We start from the raw sequence: 22,146 nt of genomic DNA on the forward strand, positions 1-22,146 counted from the left end.
AAAAGTCTCTTTCCTCCCAGACTACCCAGAGGCTTATTTCCATTGTGATTTCCTGACAGTAATATTGAAGTCTTCGAGTCAATTAGCCAGTTTACCCATGGGGGCCATTCAAACTTCATTGGATCTTAATACATTTTTGTATTACTTATAATATACATATACACAAAAACAGTCGTTACAAGCCAAGGAATTGGATTGATTTTTTTCTTCAATATTTTATTTTATGTTTTCAGAACATGAAAAAATAAGAAGGAAAACAAAATATATACCGTATGTACATACATAACCAGTATCTTAATCTGATTCAGAATTCTGACTGACAACAAAACTCAAACCTTTCAAAGTCCCAGGCTCCTCTAACCGAAAACAACATAGCTGGCAAAGAGGACCTGGCGATAGAACCGGCCTCCATTTTTAGCCACAGGGGGGCCCCGGGAGTTAAATTGCCAGGAGTCCCTTGTCCAAAACATCAGAGCCCTTGGATTGATTAAATAGTTATTCTATGAGGTGCCAGATGAGGGGTGTGTTACAACAGATTGAATGGACAAATAAATATGCAATGTGAAGCTAGGCTAGTGCTATCCCCTGCTTCATGCAATACAAATGCAAAGTTAGAAAGGCGAGAGTGTGCAACTTTTTTTTTTATTGTTCAAGAAGGAAGGAAAGCTGACAGAATAGACTCGCTCACTGCATAGTAATTTAAGGAAGACTCCTTAGACTGAGACTTGCGAAAATATAATTTTCTTTTATTTGCCCATAAAGTGCTCGGTATGTGATCCACATACCAAGCACTGACGAAGGTCCTAGGACCGAAACGTTTGCTTTTTTATTTTCACTATGAGCACCGAGCACTTTATGGGCAAATAAAAGAAAATTATATTTTCGCAAGTCTCAGTCTAAGGAGTCTTCCTTAAATTACTATGCAGTGAGCGAGTCTATTCTGTCAGCTTTCCTTCATATTCTCTGGACCACCGCACCTGCAGCCAAACCAGAACAAGGGACAAACAAAGGCGCAACAGTTTTCTCCAAAGTCAAGAAGGAAGGAAGAAGGAAATTCAGAAATCCAGAATTTCCTTCAAGGTCTTGGCAGCAGATTGAAAAATCACCCTGGGGAGAGAAAAAAGAGCAGTCATTACAGCGTACAGTATGCATCAAATATTAATGAACAATTTACTCCAATATCATTCAGAGACAAACAATCTGAACAGTAGATTGTGGAATGCACTATGTTGTTTCTCCACCTACCTCTGGATGTCTCCGTTGTCTGCAGCTGTGACTGCATGTTTGTGAAGCTGCCTCTGGACAGATATGGCTGTGGTCTTCAAAGCTGCCTTGAACCGCCCCGCTACAAAACAAAAACAAATAAAAACCCACAAATGCTGACAACTGCAATAGGACCGTTTCAGAAAAACATTTTTCAGTTTTCCCCGGGTGATCAATAAACCTGTTTTCACTGAATTTATGATAATGAAAATGACTGGCTGAAAGCTAGTTCAACTCACTGCGTCGAATGACAGCCAAGATGTGTAGGACCGCAGCCAGTTCTGTTAAAGACCCGAAGGCCTCCGAGTCCAGAGATGAGCTGATCTCTGTCAAAAAGGCCCTGGAGGAAACACACACGCTATGATTTAGAAGCCACACCAAGTTGGAAACACAAAAGGTTCCATTTAGAAGCTACCCCAATTATGCTCTTGGTAGGCTCATGATTGTTCATTCCATTTTGGTTCTCTTAAAGGCAAAAGTCGATTGGTTGAAAATCTGGGTGTTTATAACATAAAATTAGAAAAAGCCTTGGCATGGCATCTGTGTTTGTTAGTTGCCTTGGTTTTAGGAGAAAACAGATGACTAGGTAAAGAAGCATATCGTTTTGAAAAGGAGGTTTTTCTGAGATGAGCGCTTGTTCAGTTGGCCCTGGTAGATTTTTCAGTCAGAAAAAACAGGGAACAAAAGCAGGCAAACGGTGCAAACACACCAGACGCTGGAGCGCCGCCAAGCATCTGGCAGCGCAGCTAGTTTCATTTCGGCACCCCTGTTAACAGATTTGACAGTTCTGAGCGGGTGCGGCCAGACGGGAAGTCAGTACAAGTTGTGTCTAGTGCGGAGCAAAACAGAGTGCGTCTGGTGCGAACTGCCAGGCTCCCGCTTGAGCTGAATTTAAGTGCAGTGGCACTTCGGATCTAGTGTGTTTGCGGCGTAAGTGAGAACAAAACAGTGGAGTAAGTTAACTGGTAACAAAACAGTGGAGTAAGTTAACTGGTAGCAAAACAGTGGAGTAAGTTAACTGGTAACAAAACCGTGGAGTAAGTTAACTGGTAACAAAACCGTGGAGTAAGTTAACTGGTAACAAAACAGTGGAGTAAGTTAACTGGTAACAAAACAGTGGAGTAAGTTAACTGGTAACAAAACCGTGGATTAAGTTAACGGGTAATAAAACTGTGGAGTAAGTTAACTGGTAACAAAACCGTGGAGTAAGTTAACTGGTAACAAAACCGTGGAGTAAGTTAACTGGTAACAAAACCGTGGAGTAAGTTAACTGGTAACAAAACCATGGAGTAAGTTAACTGGTAACAAAACAGTGGAGTAAGTTAACTGGTAACAAAACCGTGGATTAAGTTACCGGTAACTGGTAACAAAACAGTGGAGTAAGTTACCTGGTAACAGAGTGGAGTAAGTTACCTGGTAACAGGGGACGATTTCAGGATAACTGACAGGACGACGCTGGACAGAGGAGGCATCTCCTCCACAGACTCCGGGGTGATTACCTCTTCAGGAAGGGAAATCTTAAAACATGTGAAGACAGAAGGTATATTAAAAAAGCAGAGAACAATGAAATCATACTAATAATAGTGTTTCCGAAAGGGTCGGGACCCACAGGTGGAGTGGGTGGCAGGAGATTTTATTTGGTCGCCAAATAATTAAGTAATTGAAGCAGTCGCGCACATCCAAAAAAAAAGTCAAGCAGGAACCAAAAAGCAGTACAATAAGGAAAAAAAGGTCTGCACACTGAAGCTCTGTTTACCTTTTATTAAGTCATCCAACGTTTCGTGTGACGTTTCGAGCGACTGCTCTTCCTCAGACAAGGAAGAGGAGTCGACTGCTCTTCCTCAGACAAGGAAGAGGAAGAGCAGTTGCTCGAAACATCACACACTTCTGTCGGATGGCTTAATAAAAGGTAAATGAGCTTCAGTGTGCAGATTTTTTTTTCCTTCTTGTCGCCAGATAATTGGCAGAATTTCTTCCAGTTTTTTATTTAAAATGTGTACCGTATATTGTTTTACTGAACTGAAATAAAAACAATGAGACAGCCTAAATGCAGTCATTTGGTCTCATTTATAAAGTATTTGATGTGTAGCCTATGTTTTCAATAACGTGCACTGCAGGAACCAAAGTTTACATTACATTTACATTTTGAAGATAATATTAGGTGAACTGGCAGGTAAAAAGGTCTGGAATGTTAATTTGTTCTTCTCATGATTTATAGATAACTTAAGGAAATTGTGAATTGGGTCACGATAGTTTGTCATTTTTAAAATGTGTGTCCCCAGAAAAAAAAAGTTTTGAAACCACTGCTTGAGGGAGTCTCTTAGAGATTTTTTTTGGTCCTTTCTTTAGGGTGAGGGGGGAACATTAGTTTCTGGTCACTTTTGAATTCAGGTTTTCTAATAAATGTATTCATTTTCCATTATTGGAATCCTGGCCTTTAAACGCCAGGATTTCCAGGACATGGAGGATACCTGGAAAATATTAATGTCATTCAAAATCTAAATCTTTCAATCTATGCCATGTTCTGCAAGCTCACACCTTCTTGCACGCATATGTTATCTCCACAAGGATGGCAGCAACAAGTGTAGAGAAGAAGGCCCCCTTGAGAGGGTTGGCCGGGACACCTTCCCAGGTCTGCACCACCTCGAGGAAGTCTGCCAGGCCGGGCACAGCTGACTGGCACAGCTAAGAGAGAGAGAGAGAATAGAACAATAAACAGTCTACCTGACTCTACCAACTGCCAGGCCGGGCACAGCTGACTGTCACAGCTAGGGCAAGGCACAGAGAGAGAGAATCATAACAATAAACAGTCTACCAACTGAATGAGTTGTACAAAATGCAAATGTTGAGATTAACCGAAGACTCCTGATAGATTCCTTCTGTGATAGAGGACCTGTTTAGATGGATGCAACTATAACAAAACAAAAATATTTCTGTTCTAATGGCAACTACAGCTCGGTAAGCAAAGAACTAGGGTTTTTACGGTTCAAAGGTCAGGAATGCACGATGTGACCGCCCTCGGATTTTATCCCCCGATCTCGGGGAAGCCTCACCAGCCCGACTCACAAAATCCAAGAGGGGGTCTACGCTTGCCTTCAACAGTAGTGAAAGTTGTAGTAAATACTTATATAAAAATATATATAATATATATATAATATAATATATATATATATAAATACTTATTAAGCACTTCTGTCTTATTTGGGTCTCATTAATTCAGTCATGTACACAGTACTGTCTAACTTCTATCTGTGGACATGTTGCTATTGTGTTTATGTGCAAAATACCGCAAAATGCGTTGTTGATCAACTGTGATTGCCAACAATGGCTAGAGCTAACCCTGGCTGGTTTCCCAACGGTTTAAATGGAAAGCACAGAACTCGGGTGTGACGTCACTCAACTGGGATCATATTCCTAGTTCCCAATATAAAAGGAATCGCCCAAAAAACATTAGGTCAACAGACCTGTTTTCCCTCCTCTGGTGCCTTCTTAACCCGGCGAACCAAGAGCTCAAAAATCTTCTGGAAGATGTTAGCGACCACCCTCAGAATGTCAGTGGCCGGGTCCTCTTGGTCTTTCTGGCCCTGGTTGCCTTCAGGGACAAAGCTCTCTGCCACCTCCTTCAGAACAGGCAGCAGTGGGGGGATACACAAATAGCCCTCCTCTGCAAACATAAATGAAAAGCAACTATTTTGGCTTTTTGTAAGGGAGTTACTGTAGAACAAGACATGCAGGTGTTTTTTGACAGTGAAATGAACACCAGTTTCTGTGGAGTTTAATCACTATATGCAATGCAATTATTTATACTCCAAAAATACCTGTGAGTTGAAATAACCCACAGTAAATAATATAACTTTTTTTTGTAGATTGCTGAAAGTGAGACACTTAAGCTCACTTAATGCTCACCTGAGAGGAGGATGAGAGAGCAATGGTGCAGGATTACACCCTTGAATGCGTCGTCCCCGACACCCACCAGCAAAACGTCTTTGCAGACTGTCAGGAAGATCTGGTAAAATGCAACACCATCAAGTTGGGGGGAAAAAACACTCAAAAGACAGGACAATTGTGATGGAATAAAAATCCACAGGAATGTGGGGAAGAAATGGGGAAGTAGGCTACACTTTACTTAAACGTTCATTCTTACGCATTGCAGGATGAGTATCTGAGTGTACACATCTGATGAGTACATTGTATCTATGTATTGTTATCATGTAACCTGTCGAATGTAAGGTGTAGTATTCTTCTTTTAGCACTGACATGCTGCTTGTACATCCTGTCTGTGTTTTGCTGTAATTTTGATGTCTGTAATGTGTGGTATCTCTTGCGATGACACGTTACATGTATATCAGTCTGTTGCGTACATCCTGTCTGTGTTTTGCTGTAATTTTGATGTCTGTAATGTTGTGGTATCTTTTGCGATGACACGTTACATGTATATTCAGTTTGTGCGTTGAATGAATGTAATGAGTAGGGGTGTCACGATACACTCAGTTCACGATACGATACGTATCACGATACTGGGTTCACGATAACGATACGATACGATACGATTTTAACAATATTTTTTTAAACTTGAATAATGACAATATATGACTGGAAAAGTAGTATTTTATTTGAAATGCACAAATACAAAACATGCTGTTGTGGGAAATTGTTATTACAATAACAACTAGAAAAAACATGAGATTGGAGATAAGGCTTATCTTGAAATAGAATGAGTTACACTGTCACTTAGATTTACTTTGAACTAAAAGGTTTCTCAGCAGTATAAATTCTCATTATGCATCTTCAGTTTTTCTTCAAACTCAAACAACAAGACTTTTCTTAATCTATTTTTTATGCATCTTCAGTTTTTCCTGTCAAGTAAACAGTTTTGCCAGAAACTCAATTGAATGGTTTCTCTCCTGTATAACTTCTCATGTGTCTCTTCAGAGACTTGTTCAACTGAACTACTTTCCACACATTGAACTTCAACAAACAAAGACGTTTCTTAGTCTATTTTTTGAAAAAAAAAAAAAAAAAAAAAAAAAAAAAAAAATTGCGATATGAGATTTCATCTCAACGATACATATCGTGACGTTTTACTATCGCGAAATTTCGTGGGACGATATATTGTGACACCCCTAGTAATGAGTGATTGTTTTGATATTTATTGGGGACTACGGATGTAAATTAGCATTAGCTAACTCCGGCATATTTACATGTTTTCGTATATAGAGGCTTCTGTATTTCTGAACATGTCCATTAATGTGCATTGTCCCGTCACAATAAACCAATAAAGTAAAAGTAAAGTAAAAGTATACACACACACACACACACACTACAGGCAACATGCTTATATAATACAGGCTCTGTAGATGCTGTCTAGGATGCCCCATCACAGAGACATGGAGCGATTATTTTCAATATGTGATGGAAGCAGCCATGCGGTGACAGGCTGGAGAGTAACGGCACAAATAGGGAAATAAGCCCACTTGAATATGGCAGTGTGTGAGCAGGGGGAAGGCATGTACTGCGTGCGTGGTGACTGAAGTGGAACAATCTTTGAGCAGTCTAAATTTAACGAGCAGCACTGAAAGTCATGGACGGGGTGGAGACAGACTCCACAAAACTTAATGTTCTCTATAACATAGTAGTGCATCATCTATACATAGTGTGTGTGTTAGGAAGAAAACAACAAGCACTTATAATTGGCATGATTGACATTGATCAAAATTAGACATCATGGAGGTTAGATATCATGGAGGTCTAATATTTTGTTGCACTCTATAGAGGGGCAAAGTGACCGCCTACTTCCTGCTTCAGCACTGCACCAGAGATTTTTATCCGCCATTTTATTTTCCATAGACATTTAGTAAAATGGTTATAAAAATAGTTTTACTCCGTCAAACCAAACGGTTCAACTATATTTAGATTCGGGAGAGACCATAGAACATTTCACTAGGACCAAAACTTTAAAAAACTACATTGAAAAAATATCTTCTTTAAATCCGCAATTTCTTTACGTTTTGGTCTGAGTGAAATGTTATGTGGTCTCTCCTGTTTTTTTATAAGCATTTTACAAAATGTCTATGGGGAAATAAATGGCGGATGAAAATCTCTGGTACAGTGCTGAAGCAGGAAGTAGGCGCCGCGGTCACTTTGCCTCTCTATATACACTCACCCATTCATTTATACTCTGTACTGAAAAACCATTACAAGGCTTGGTATCAATTAGGGATGCACCGATCGATCGGCACGTGACCAGAAATGGCCGATTTTCACGTGATCGGCCTCGATCGGTGATCTGCTCCGGTCACTCTAAAATGCCGATTCTGTGAGCCGATTTTCAAGTGACGTGCGCGCACCCAAAAGCAGCGAGACAGAGACGGATGAGTTGCAGCCAAAACAAAAGCTGCCACTACACACATGCCACAGCATGTCTTCGTCGGTGTGGAGCCGCGGAGGGGCAGGGTAGGTTGGAGTCCACTCCAGTCTGAGCGGCTCGCTTCACCTCACCAGCTCTTCCCCGACCAGCGTCCACTTCACCGCTGCCTGCTGCTGCTGCTGCTATCTGTCAGTCACGACTCACGTTGTAACGTGGATACAGCCAGGAGAGGACTTGTGTTTCGTATTGCGAATAGAACGACGAACATAATAATAAAACGCATCGGACCAGTGTGCGAGATGATTTTTTTCCGAATGGCGGATTAAAAAAAACGCGCTCTGTGTGTAAACTACGATATTCAAACGGAGTCAACTCAAACTCATTTCCTCATCTAGGCTACTCAATAACAGCCAAATCCACAACTGTAGAGTGGGCATGGCTTCGAAGGTCTCTGGGCTCCAGAGCTATAGGCTATAAACTCCTTGTCCATGGATAACATTTTGACGTTTTTTTTTTTTTTTTTATTACCGTAGTTTATTTGGTAGGGACATATACAAAAAAACATTAAACCCCATAGGGGAAGATATGCTTTGTAACAGATTTAGCCATAGGCTACTTTCCATCTGAAGCCCCTGTTCTGTTGCACCTTTTTTCTTTTGGAAAAGTAAATGCATGATAGCTGTGGGATATACTGGAATTAATTGTTTTATATTCATTGTATTTACACAAAAAAGAAAAGCTCTGTCCAGTAACCTGGAACACTTTTATTTTGAGATGTTTTTGAGTGAGATCGTCCTACCTCATGCAAATGATAAGAAATGTGACATGAATGTTAATTTTCTATTAAAGCAAAGTAAAAAAGTAAAAAAATAACCCGCCAATTATTGTTCTTAGAAAAAAAATCGGAATCGGCAAAAATCGGTATCGGCAAGTCAGACTATTCAAAAATCGGAATCGGCCAACAAAATCGCAATCGGTGCATCCCTAGTATCAATAGGAAGGCCCAGAAAGCTTCAAAATGCCTTACAATCAAATTGCCTTCTCGTACATAGATATAGTACTTAACACGTTCACTGCCATTGACGAGATATCTCGGCTTACAAAATCCAACGGTTGACTGCCAATGACGAGATATCTCGGCTTAAATTTTTTTTTTTTTTTTTTGACGGTGGGACGTGGATCAACGCCCCCCACGTCTCCTATAAAATTATTGGAGCCACCGAACGTGTACAACCCATTCCACCGACCCACTAAGTGGCGACAGTGCGCTCCAAACTAGAAAAAGCAGAGCCAAAACTGCAGGGGAACGCGCGATGAAACCATTCTCATACTGTAGAATGGATTGGCGAAAACGCTTTCGCTTTCGCGCTGATTGCTGGCGGTGAGGGATTGCAAATTTGCATAATAGATTACGGGTGGAACACACTTTGAAACACGCAGCATAAATAAGACCAGAATCGCAAAAGCTTCATCAAAGCTCTCAACCGAAACCGCAAGAAACGAGCGAGCCCATCCAGACTTGCCCAGCGGCCGCCAGCAGACAGGAGCAGCAGTAAAGCAGTGAGCCTGGTGACGCGAGGTTACAGCAGCAGCAGAAACGAGCTTGTGACACGCCCGCTGCAGCCAAGAAGAACACACACGGAGGGAGGAGTTTGAAGGAGAGGGGTGTTTCCTGCTGTTATGGAGGAAATTACTGTTCAAAACTATTGTTTAGATGTCTGACGTCTTACTGATGCCAAAAATGAATGGTTAAAGTGACTGTTCTATCGAATTTCACAAAAAGCTATTTATCTCAGCTTAAATTTTCAGACGCTGAAACCATGCTGTATTCAAGTGCTAATGCCTACATAACTACTAACTCTACAAACTAACTCTTTTAGACAGAGAAAGCACACATTCTATTAGTTCTTTTTAGATATTTTGTGTTCACAAAATCTTAGCAGAAAAGAATCCTCAGGTCTTGAAAGATGAGCCAGAATCCTCAAAAAACCCCTCTGGCAGAAGCTACCTACAGTAAAAAAAAAACGGCTGGCAGTGTGAATGTGTTAAAGATGATCAATTGAGTGTGGTGTGATTATATAGTGAAAAGCAGATGGCATGATCAAATATTAATTTACACTCAGATAATAAGATGCACTTTCATTTAAAAGGTCCACTGAGCTAGATTTGTATGTAAAATATTCCTTTTATGAGGCTGAATCACAAAGTGGGGCTGCAATGGAGAGGATTGTCTCAACCCTTTCATTGAGACCCCATAGATTTGCCCTATTTTTAGCAAAATGAAATTTCGGTGATTAGTATGGTAACTGTCTGGAAGTCTCCACATACAGCAAGTGACGACAAAATGTAGACGCAAATAGAACAAAATTTTGTAGGAGCAAATACAAAACTATCTCCCCCATACATTCAGTACGAGAGTCTCTCGTTCCTTTGGTTTGCTTTGTTGAAACATGAGCCTGATGTGTGCAGTTTACTGACATCAATTTATTTTATTTATTCGTTTATTGAACAGGGACAAATGCATTGAACATGATTTCATATGACCTACAAAACAGATGTCATGCATACAGGTTTCTAGCCGAGGCTATAACAAGTTACATCACGCCACGTCTATTATTTTAGGCTTTAAAAGTCAGGCACCTCTCACTGCCATTTGGGGCCGCCAACGTGCAAAATATTTGTAAATACTGTAGTGGAGTTTTAAGCAAGATATGGTGTGAAAACTATTGCTTTAGTGGTATTGTTCTTAGAAAAAAATATCTGCCTTACCCAACACCAATAGAGCTCACCTCAATTATCTGTCTGGCCAGTTCCTGCAGCTTCTCTGGTTCACCATCGTCATCGTCGCTACGGTTAGCGAGGAAGGGCAGCACCGTCTCAGCCACCCACGCTGCCATGTGCTCCAAGGAGACCAAGTAGTCACGACCCTCTGAGGACTACGACACAAGCAAATGGTTTCAATGTTTCTCTTTTCATTTAACTTGTAGTATAGTATAGTATAGTATAGTTTGGTGACAAGCTGGAGAGACAGTTGACGGTCGGAGAGACGGCATCCGGTACGGGATGGGTTTTAGCACCCCAGCCTGGCTCTCTCGTGAGGGAGAAATCCACAAACGCTACGGATCAGCCTCCTGAAAATCTGCGTAAACATCGGCACGGCCTGTGGTCCTTCAGGCTAGAGCGAGGTACTCGGCGCAGGTGAATGACGTGCAGCGCACAGGGCTCCCTGAGGCATCCTCCCTGCCCATGGTACGGCATGGTAGGATTGCCTTTTTCCACGGGAGGTTCTGGTGAGACGAAGGAGGTGCCCGGCCTGGAATCACCCCACAGGGCCTTAGACCTCCATGCACCGAAGGTCTCGCAATACTGCGGTGTAGCACTAAACTCTATTGCAGTGGATTGGGCGTGATCAACCCTTCCGCGGGCAATGTTGCAGACAGAGTAGGAAGGCTGATCCGTGAGCGGCTGCTTCTGGGACGCGGGTCGGGGTCGTAATCGGCTGGGTCTACTGGGCGAGGGTGTATGATGTTGTCAGACCCGAAACACCCCACGACCCCAGTTAACATCACTGATGACGCGTCCCAGCGCATGCAGTAGTATGTATACTTGAACCGTAGTTGGAGAAGGAACATACACATTTTTGACAGAGCAAAACAGGATAAACCATCTGGGTTTGTGACTGGAAGATCACTGGTTTTGAACGGCTGGACCTCGTGGGAAAATGTGGGTGGGGATGGGAGGGGAAGGTGGATGTGGAACTGTGGATGGGGAAGGTGAATGAATAGTACTCTCAACTAGGGCTGGGTATCGAGTTTCGATACTTACTTGGCACTGAATTGAAAACATCGATACTAAGGGGTATCGAAGCCTCCCTTGTCAATCGATACCAATTTTCGATACCAAAACAAAACAGTGTCATTGAGCCTATAAACATGCGACATGCTTGCACACCACGCTCTAATACGGCTGGTGATTGGCTGTCATGTAGAAGCATGCAAGGAAAGTTACGCCCACTTTAGCCGGTGTGTGTTGTTTGTTGTGAGGCAGGCAGCGTGCGGTGCGGAGACAAGTGGAGCTGGGACTGGTTTCCACAGACAAGAGAAATAATCGAGCGGTGGGTCCGCTTACCGCAAGTTGTTGTTGATTAGCGGTTATCAGATCCCTCAGTCTGACAGTCTGGCTGTGAGTTGTATCTAGCATTAGATCGTTTAATTAATTGGCGCGGTAACGTTATGCGCAAGCGGGCATTGCGTATTTTTAGCAACTCGTTAACAAACGCTGATGTCATGATAGTTTGTTGAATGTAAATGCGATTCACTTTGTGCCATTAAGGCTATATTGATAGGCTAGTCAATGCTCAACTATTGTCTTCCATGCATGAAGTGGAGCTGTCTCATCAGTTTTGACAAGAATGACGTTCTGTTGCAGCAGTGAGCATTAAACACTGATCTGCAATGCTAGCGTTAGATGTTCAATTAATTAGTGTTAACGTTATATGCAAGCGGGCAGTTATCGCCCATTATGTATTTTTAGCAACTCGTTAACAAACGCTGATGTCATGATAGTTTGTTGAATATAAATGGGATTCACTTTGTGCCATTATTGATAGGCTAGTCAATGCTCAACTATTGTCTTCCATGCATGAAGTGGAGCCATCTCATCAGTTTGGACAAGAATAGCGTTCTGTTGCATCAGTGAATATTAAACACTCATTTGCAACTCTCCGTTTTGCACTGAAAACTATTGCACTGATTTATTTGTTTTACATTTATTTCCTTTGTAGTACTCCAATATTTTTTTGTAGGGACAGCAATAAGTTTAGACAACTTAAAGTTATGTTAAATACAGTAGTTTTTTTTTTCTGCTGTAAAACTTGAAAAAAACTAAAGATTTGTATCATAATTCTCAATGTGTAATGCAGTTTTATTTTTGTTAAAATGGATTTTTTTAAAAATTGGTATCGAAAAAAGTATCGTTCAGGAACCGGTATCGAAATCAAAGTATCGAAACTGTATCGATATCGAAAAATTTTGAACGATACCCAGCCCTACTCTCAACAACTACTGTCAAGGTGCCCTTTGGGGGAACAACGCCGTCAACTTTCACTGGATGAATAGAAAGCATGCAAAGTGGAATGGGAAGGGGGGATACGGGGGAACAAGGAAGGCAAGTGAGAAGAAGGCAGAAGCAGAGACAGAGAGACTCACGTTGTGTTGCAGATGTGCAGCAAGACGGCCGTAGTATGTGAAGGCTTTCAGTGCAGTTTCTACACTGGGATCTTTAGGATCTGCTGTGGTGGAGCTGAGGTGAGAATACAGCACCCACTGTTGAGACAAACATCACAAATTAATCTGAAACCTGTTTCTAACAGAGGGACTATAAATACATCTACGTGTATATATGTATGACTGTCAGCCACAGGCAAGAGTTTAAGCACAGATATAAGGAAGGATGGGAAAGGTTATAGAATTGTACAAATTTGACCCAGGTCTGATGAAATACAACAGTATGAATATTGAATATCTCTGCCATACCCTCCATGACTCCAGGACTTTATGGAGCTGCTTAAGTGAACCCTGACTGAGAGAGGGGAGACGCTCCCGCACCGAGATGCGGCTGAGCAGGAACTCCAGGTAAGCCAGGGCCAGGTCTGGTTTGGCCTCCACCGTCTCCTGGATATGCACTTTCCGACTGGTATTAGCCTTGTCCTGTAATTGATAGGAAGATAAGAATAATACTGTTATTAGCCTCGTCCTGTAATTGATAGGAAGATAAGTGTAATATACGACACCCACTGGGAATGAGCTACAAGAGGCACGTGTGGAGTAAACCTCTATTTCAGTCCATGGAAATCAGAGACCAAACAGTCTCCATTTTGTCAACCACAGGATATATTTTCAGACCTTCACCTCTTTGTAAAATCAAGCTTGTGTTTACTCACAGCTTTCTTGGGCAGGGCTTCGGTGAGCCAATCAGTGACAAGTTCGAGGATGTCACCGACCTTGCCCCAGCGACACAGGCAGTCTAATAGCTGGCTGTATTGAGTAGGCACAGCTTGTGGCTCCATCCTCCGCAGCCTGGACAGGACGCCACAGCTGGGAACGAGAAAGTGGAATGTGGGCTAATAGGTTAGACGGGAGAAAGACAGAGGGAGAGAGAAAGGGAGCTAGAGAGAGTGATAGATCAAAAGAAATCAAGAGAAACAGAAGCCATTTCTATACATGCAGTGAATTCCTGAACATTTCCAGACATTACTCGAATGGCCTGCATGTTTAGCAACAAATGTCGGTATGAGCGCGCTCCCGCGAGCACGGACCGTACCCACCCAAGCCCCAAGTGCAAAGTCCAAGTCGGTGGCAGAGCGGGTCTAGTTTAGCAGCTCGCGCTCATTTACCGGAAGGTGGAGTGAGCGCACGGGTAGGGGTGCGAGGAAAAGCGAGGGAGACAAGATTACTATAGCCTATAAATCAGGGGTGGGCAATTATTTTTCATGGGGGGCCACATGAGAAACCCAGATTGTTGCCGGGGGCCGAACAAATACTTCTATGTCACCACTTGCTCTCCCTGCAAGGCTTGAAGTTAACTTTTTTGACCACCTGCCAATATGGCTGCTAGATTTTAAAGTTACCAGCTAATTAGAATTTCCACTAGCCAAAATGTTTTTCTTGAAATAAACCAGAATATGAGTGGGTTAATTTAAAGGTCCCATTCCGTGCAAAAGCTGTTTTTACTTGTAAATGCATATATACTGCTGTCAGCCCTCCCTGTAATGAGTGGTCACAACCTCAGAACTGCCACAGTTGGATTTGTCCCTATCCAGCTTCCCCCTGCAGTCTCCTCCAAGCCACACCCCCAAACGCTTCGTTTGCCCAGAGGGGGATTTGGGATGTCACGAGCTTCCTCACGCATACTGCGCGGGTCTCTCTCACACAAGCTACCTGCACCATTTTGTCTATAGCCACAAAATTAACACTTCTAGCTGGAGCGACGCCAACTGTACGTGATCCAGCAACTGCAGAGGTGCATTCGGTAAGTCTAGGCATTTTGAGATGTCCTCTTTAGCGTAGTAACCGTTAAGTTAACGATAACTCGCAACCTAGCGTGCTGGTCCACAGACGCTAATCTGATTGGCCGCTGGGAGCCTGGGGCGGGCTCTCCCTCAGCGGCCAATGGGAACTGTTAGTTCTGAATATATTATAGAAACAGGCCATTCTTGGGAAGCGACGAGATGAGGAAGTGAGAACTCCGTCACAACAAACGGGGTTGCTATATTTTCGACAAATTAATCCAGAATCATGTTTTATGGACCAGAGACACACGTTTTTAAGAGGTTACAGCTGCACGAATTGGGACCTTTAAGCATAAGTATCAGTAAGTGGACCGGGATTCTCAAAGCCTGTGTTGAGGGTCACACACAAATGCACTCTTGAAGCTAAATAAATCCAAAACCAACAAGTTAATTATTTACATTTTTACTTCAATGTAGAACAGTGATTTCTTACACATGAGATTACTTTTAGACTTTTATCCATAAAGATTATTGAAAGATATTCCATATATTCCAGACTGAAATGTTATAACAGAAGTGGAGTATTGGCCAGAATGATATGAACATTTGGACACTTATTCAGTGGGTATCTTGCATGTTGCATTCAGGTGCACTGTAAAAATAAAAATAAAAATCCAATTCCAGCGCGGGCCACACAGGAGGCGACATGTGGCCCATGGGCCGCCAGTTGCCCAGGTCTGCTATAAATAGATGTTAACGCACAACTCTACCGCCCCCCCCCCCGGGTCGGGCAACACGGGGATTGTTTATTTCACTATAGAATTATTATAAAGATACTAGAGAAGACAAGAAGGTCACTATAAGCTCTCAGACACTGTAACATCAGAGTAGGGTCATTCTAGCTGCCATCACAAAATGAAATAAAAGGCTTGTTGGACAATATCACAGCATCATAGCTCAGCTGATCCAGAGTGGAGAACTGCAGCCCTGCTACATGTCGCAAATATGGACTTGTTAACAGTGCATCGGAATGCATCGGGAATGAGACATGTGCGTTATGGAGTGGAGAAAAGTGTTGGGCAGAGATCTCGTGTTGTGGATGCAGTGTATGGAGAGCTGTGCGCACGTTTTGGGTGCCAATTCTGTTCCAGACTTTATGTGCAGCACACGTGATGTGATGCCCCATCCCGGGAAATACCAGGACCTGATTTACTGGGCATAGTCGAGACTTCACGTGTGGAAATGGCTAGAGACAAGAGACTAGGCTTTAATGCTCACCTGAATGCTGGAACTGCAGTTGGGGGCATGAGTGAGGCCAGGTGTATGAGAGGAGCAGTACAACGGTCATCCTGAAAGACACCAAGTATAAGGAGGAGTGAAGTTCTGTGAAGAAATTAAATGCATTGACTGTTGATTGCACAGGTGTCTGTGAGTGTGAACCCTATGTTTATTATTTATTAAAAAGGATCCCCATTAGCTGCCGCCTAGATGACAGCTAGTCTTCCTGGGGTCCAAGACAATACACAGTACATACATGACACACAATAATTAAAATACAAAAACATAAAGTAAAAGAATAGAAGAATAAACAGCAAATCTAAGCTAATATAGACATTAGCATGGCAGGGCTAGCTGACCAGACAGAGCAATAATCCAAATGACAGAACTAATGAAGAAATTATTTGGTGAAGTAATAACGGTGTAACAAATGATGCACTTTCGGGTAATGGCAACTGCTCTACCCATCTTGGCAACCATCCTTTTGATGTGCTCAAACCACGAGAGTGAGCTATCAAGCCAAAGTCCAAGAAGCGTCAGTTTTTACTTGCTGTATAATACCGCATTCATGACAACTCGGCCCGCCGGAGGTTTCAACACGGAACCTCCGGCCCGGACAGATTTGCGTTCACGCTGCACCTCCCGCTCGGGGGAAAAACCCAAACTGTTGCTATAGCAACCCACGTTAGCATGGTAGCTACCTACTAGCGAACAATGCTAACCGAACATGCTGAATGCTGAATTTCACACAGAGCGAAACACAGATGACACAAACACATATGAAACGTTAACATTACATAATTAAGACCTCAAATTCTGTGTTAAAACGTCAACAAACATCTTTATAATAATTCTGTGATTATCATTAACGATGCAAGTTGCCATTTTGATGTGGCTGTGACATCAACTCTGAGAAACCGGAGCTCTGAATGATATCCGAATTTCCGAGCTGTAATTCCGGCCTGGACGACCGTTCAATTCCCTTTTTACAGGTCGGAACCCATTTTTTCCGGCGGTCCGAGTTGTCTTGAACGGGGTATAACTTGACCATCTATTCGTAAACTCATTTTAGGATTGTGTGACAATCTATACTTGGAACCAAAAATTATACACATAGTTTTAGATATGTTAAAGGAACACTCCGCCCATTTTCAACCAGCTTTGTATCATTAGAACATCAGTAGTATATCAGAAAACTGTTTTGAAGTCTGTCGTTTAATTTTACAGTTATTTGAGTGTTAAAGTGTGGACCAGTGACATCACTGGTCCACACTAACTCAAATTAATAACTCATTAACTCAAATCAACTCTCAATAACTGTCAAACTAGATGAATGATGAATAGTTTGACAGTTATTGAGAGTTGATTCGAGTTAATGAGTTATTAATTTGAGTTAGTGTGGACCAGTGATGTCACTGGTCCACACTTTAACACTCAATAACTGTCAAATTAAATGACAGACTTCAAAACCGTTTACAGTTTTCCGATATACTACTGATGTTCTAATGATACAAAGCTGGTTGAAAATGGGCGGAGTGTTTCTTTAAGTATGGGTTTATTTGCCTTGAACCAATTGTGTATAATGTCAAGCTCTTCAGAGAGACAAGACAGACTACCGGTATGTATGTTGCTTTGATAGTTTGACTTTACACCATGAAGAAGGCAGTAGCCGAAACATGTTAGTGAAATAGTCCAATAGAGTGCCGCAGGGATGACGTATTTTTGTAGTTGGAAGTCCCGGACTTCCTGGATCTTACGGGAAAAAGTCAATGGGGTTTTAGAATGGGGATTTCACTTAAATGCATAAAATGTCCCATAAACAAACGTTTATCGGAGTGGTAATTTGGGTTCAGCAGGATAATCTTCACGAACGTGACTCACTATTATGCCTTTTGAAGGGTTTTCTAAAAACAGCGTAAAAAAAAAAAATTACGTTTCAAAAGTCATAAAAGTGGTCCTAGTTTGTGAAGATTATACTGCTGCTGAACTCAAATTATCACTGCCATAAACTTTTGTTAACCACATACCTTATTTTATGCATTTAAGTGAAATCCCCATTCTAAAATCCCATTGACCGTTCCCCGTAATATCAAGGACTTCCGCCTTCCATGCTACTTCCGGACTCATTCCTGCAGTGCTCTATTACAGGGGTTCCTAAACTTTTCCAACCAAGTACCACTATAATTTCCCAGGGACCACTTCCACTGCATATACCCCCCCCCCCCCAATAAAATTGGCTGATTTAACCATGCAATAGCAGCAGAAAGGCTAAATAACAATATAAGGCTACTAGCTGGTTCAAAACAGACACACACACCTGCCAACATTAGGCTGTGAATAAGAGAACCCCTTTGAAAATGTTTTGTTTTCCCTCGCCAAAATTTAGCCTAATTTTGGAGTGTTATTTAGCTACCTTCCTGACAAGCTAGCATGCAGTGTTAGGGGTAACTCATTAAAAAAGTAACATATTACATGTAATATATTACTTTTAGCAGTAACTCAGTAATATAACTTATTACTTATAGGATTTCAGTAATATTATACCAGTTACTTTGTCAAGTAACTCAAGTTACAATTTGAGTTACATTTTATTAAATTAAAGCACATATTTAAAAAAGATACTATCATTTCCTAATCAAACTATGTGTTTTTATGCAAATAACCACTATAGATGACAATAACAAAGGAAAATAATAACATTTAGAATTTTGGATTGTTTACACTGACTGGTGGTTGAAATTATTTTTTGGGATGTTCCGGGGCGGCGATGTCATTCTACTGCTGCTGTTGTTTTGGTAAAAGTAATGCAAAAGTAGTGTAATAAGTAACGAGTTACTCTACACAGAAAGTAATATTGTAAAGTAACTTATTACTTTCAAATGAAAGTAACTAGTAATATGTAATATATTACATTTTGAAAGTAACTTGCCCAACACTGCTAGCATGACATGGTCGGTAAGTTGTAATACAAATCTATTCCTCGGTCTTCTAGTTTCATATGATACCACAAACTTCACTCTGGCTTTAAAACTGAGCCTGCTGCAGCCTCTGAAAGTAAATGTTCAAAATTGTGATATTTCCCAAATATCACGATATTCCGAAAACGGGCCCAATCCGGCTACTCCTCAGGGTTAATGTGTATGTAAAAGCGGTTTTCTGCAACAAAAAAACAAATAAAAAAGCAATTCTCTGGCAGACCACCAGGCAGAGCCCCGCGGACCACCACTGTTTGGGAACCAATGCTCTATTAAATAGGTTTGAGAGAAGTGTGCAGTCTTCATTCTTATTCTTTCAAGAAATTAAATGCAATCATCAAAATACTTGTCAGGTTACCTCAAAGGTGCTGAAATACTTGGCCATAACACTGCCAAACTTGGCAACGGTGTACTTCTGGGCCTCTTTGTTGTGTTCCAGGGCCTTCACAATGCTTGTCCACAGGATGACCAATACCTCCAGCAGTCCGGACACGAGGGCCGTGTCTTTCACTGACAGAGAGCGTTGAGCCTGCAAAGACCAAACTCTCCATCAACTCGGATATATTCTGCATAAATTATACATGCACTCATGTCAATATGCTTTACTCAAGAGACAACTGAGGATTTGATAAAGTTGACAACTACTACCTCCAAAGTACCTAAGAAATGTAAGAATGAGCCTTTTGTCAATTTACATAAATCGGCTTCTTCAAAAGCTTTGGAAGAGAATTTTCAGTCAACTGAAAACTGAACAAATTTCAACCAGTTTTGACAACTGTTAGAGCACATAAGTGCTGCCGTCTTACGATGGTGTTCTCCTGGTTGCTGTTCTCCTTGTTGCTGTCATTCATCTCTGTCTGGTCAATGTCGGTTATGCAGCTGTTCAGAACACGTCGAATGGACAGCATCAGCTTTACTGGAGAAAGAAAGATATGCTTATTTGCTTATGCTTATTTTTTACATGATAGATTGTTACAGGACGTCACATGGGAAAGAAAGACTGGTTGGGTGCACTATAATGTAATGCATTGGTCCTTCATCACAAGAAACTACACTTTGTTTGGAGACACTGTATGCATGGCCAAAGTCCCGCCCGGGGGCCAATTGTGGCCCGCGGACCAATTTTAAGTGGCCCCCGGCTTGTCTCTCAGAATATACTATGTGGCCCTTCACACAGTATTGGTTAATCAAGCAAGTTCACCTTGCATGTTTTTCCCCCTGTTCAGCTAATGATGACAGCACTATCATACAGTTTGTAGACAAACAAAGTGTGAACAATGCAGGCGGAACTAATGTTTTCAGACGGTAAACAAAATCCTTAAAAGTACAATTGTATTGTATGTTTGTTTTTGCTTTGTTTTTTTATAACCCATATGATGCGAGAAGCAGCTGGCCCTCCGGTATCTTCACATGATCTAATTCCCATTCAAAAAAGTTTGGACGAGCCTACTGTATGGGGTTGTGGTGAAAAGCTGTATATACATAATTTTTCAGAATTGCTGGCACCCTCGATATATACACAAGTAACAAGCTATATACTCGCCTCAATTTTTTTTTTTTTTTGTTTTCCATTTACTGCCAATTGTTCATAAAATAGGTTTATAATCATATAACTTGTAAAACAATAAAAAGAATATACTGCATTTTTAGGTGTTTTTGGGGCCGGTGTGCAGAATGCACAGCAGGGCCCTTACATTCCACTCTGTCGCCCAGACCATTTTAGCACGGATACAGGCGTGGATGCAGGCGTTGTAATGTCTTTCCGCTTTCCAGTCCGGTAGGTGGCGGTAATGCACCTCTGGCTAATATTGTGGCTAGCAGAGAGTTCCACAAGAGCCGGTCGTCGGACATTTCACCGTCTGGTGCCTCTCTCGGTCCGACTAGGAATTTATTGATTCGATTTTTGAGGAGTTGACATGTATCGTCTTTTTTGTCCTAATGTAAAGCAGCTGTGAATGTGAATAATCGTTTGCTCCTCGGACTAGGGCTGTCCCGGCGAGTCGACGTAATCGATGACGTCGACGCACGCTACGTGCCTCGACGCGCCCCAATCGTCACAAAACAAAAATAGTGTAGCTCATGTTAGCGGCTAACTGTTACTTGTCGTTACTTTACATGGCAGTAAAATGCCACTGAATGACCAAATTGATTTAACTTTTAACCATTTTGATTTCCACTTTCCATACGGACCGCCAGCATTGGTTAGTTGTTAACGTCGTGACAATTTATAACGTTTATAACGTACTCCGACTGGTTTGCTGTGTTGCGCAATAGCTCCAACCCTCCAATTCAGACTGATAGTATAAACCGGAAGCTGGAGCACGTTATAAACATTATAAATATAGTCACGTTATAAACTAACCAATGCTGGCGGTCCGTATGGAAAGTGGAAATCGAGATGGTTAAAAGTTAAATCAATTTGGTCATTCGGTGGCGTTTTACTGCCATGTAAAGTAACGACAAGTAACAGTTAGCCGCTAACATATTAGCCACATTACCCATCAGCGGAGCGTCATTTGACGTCAGCACACTCTTCCAAACAGGTCGCGTGCCTCATTCCAGTCGATTCCACGATTTCAGACGGACAAGCCCGTCTTTATTGTCACACGATTACACATCAACACATGCACGGACGGCCACAAACACACACATGCTTCCAGTGGGCATTCCCATCCTTTCACATGGACCCATGTTGGGTGTGGATGCTACTAACAGTCTTGTGTCTGGATGATGTGTGTACAGTCCAGTGTGTGATCATCTTACATGGAGCATTTTGTCTTTCTCCTAAATTAAGAGCACTGTTACTGAAAATTGCACACCATTGTACTGTAAGATGATGATTTTATGTTGGACTGCTGCTAAACTCAGTTGACACTGCACAAGGTTTTTGGTATTCCTCCTGAAAGTGACTTGAATTTAATTTATTCTACTATTTTATTTTGAATTGCACTATATTCATTTTATTTGAGGACAAGCTCTTGCTTTAATTTTATTTGATAGATTTTATGTTGGACTGTTAAAGAGAATGAGATGGTTAAATAATATAGACATCAGCAGGTGGTGGTGGAGGTGAGTCAGAGAATATTAGTATTTTACCTATATTGCTACATCTGGGCAAGAGCAGTGCCACTCACTCAGCAAATTGATGGTTAAGACTGAAAAACAGTCTAATCTTAATGTAAATGGTCCTCTAATCTGGTTTCAAGGGGCCAAAATTTTAGACTGAACACAAATGACTCAATACACCTTGGCAG

General features: G+C 41.7%; 1 protein-coding gene across 1 annotated transcript in view; it reads right to left on the reverse strand.

The window, feature by feature from the left end:
• Positions 1-274: 274 nt before the first annotated feature.
• ncapg2 (non-SMC condensin II complex, subunit G2) overlaps positions 275-22,146 on the reverse strand; it is a 36,922-nt gene continuing 15,050 nt past the window's right edge. The window contains exons 14-27 of the mRNA XM_083650892.1: positions 19,699-19,808; positions 19,251-19,421; positions 15,918-15,988; positions 13,572-13,725; positions 13,165-13,338; positions 12,838-12,954; positions 10,420-10,566; positions 5,170-5,269; positions 4,728-4,927; positions 3,802-3,948; positions 2,677-2,780; positions 1,503-1,603; positions 1,246-1,345; positions 275-1,107 (exon numbers count right to left, since the gene is read on the reverse strand). Of these exons, the coding sequence (XP_083507018.1) occupies positions 1,056-1,107; positions 1,246-1,345; positions 1,503-1,603; positions 2,677-2,780; positions 3,802-3,948; positions 4,728-4,927; positions 5,170-5,269; positions 10,420-10,566; positions 12,838-12,954; positions 13,165-13,338; positions 13,572-13,725; positions 15,918-15,988; positions 19,251-19,421; positions 19,699-19,808 (1,748 nt within the window). The 3' untranslated portion in view covers positions 275-1,055. The remainder of the gene's footprint in view (positions 1,108-1,245; positions 1,346-1,502; positions 1,604-2,676; positions 2,781-3,801; positions 3,949-4,727; positions 4,928-5,169; positions 5,270-10,419; positions 10,567-12,837; positions 12,955-13,164; positions 13,339-13,571; positions 13,726-15,917; positions 15,989-19,250; positions 19,422-19,698; positions 19,809-22,146) is intronic.

Source organism: Poromitra crassiceps, assembly GCF_964638095.1.
Source record: "Poromitra crassiceps genome assembly, chromosome: 2".
Taxonomy (NCBI): domain Eukaryota; kingdom Metazoa; phylum Chordata; class Actinopteri; order Beryciformes; family Melamphaidae; genus Poromitra; species Poromitra crassiceps.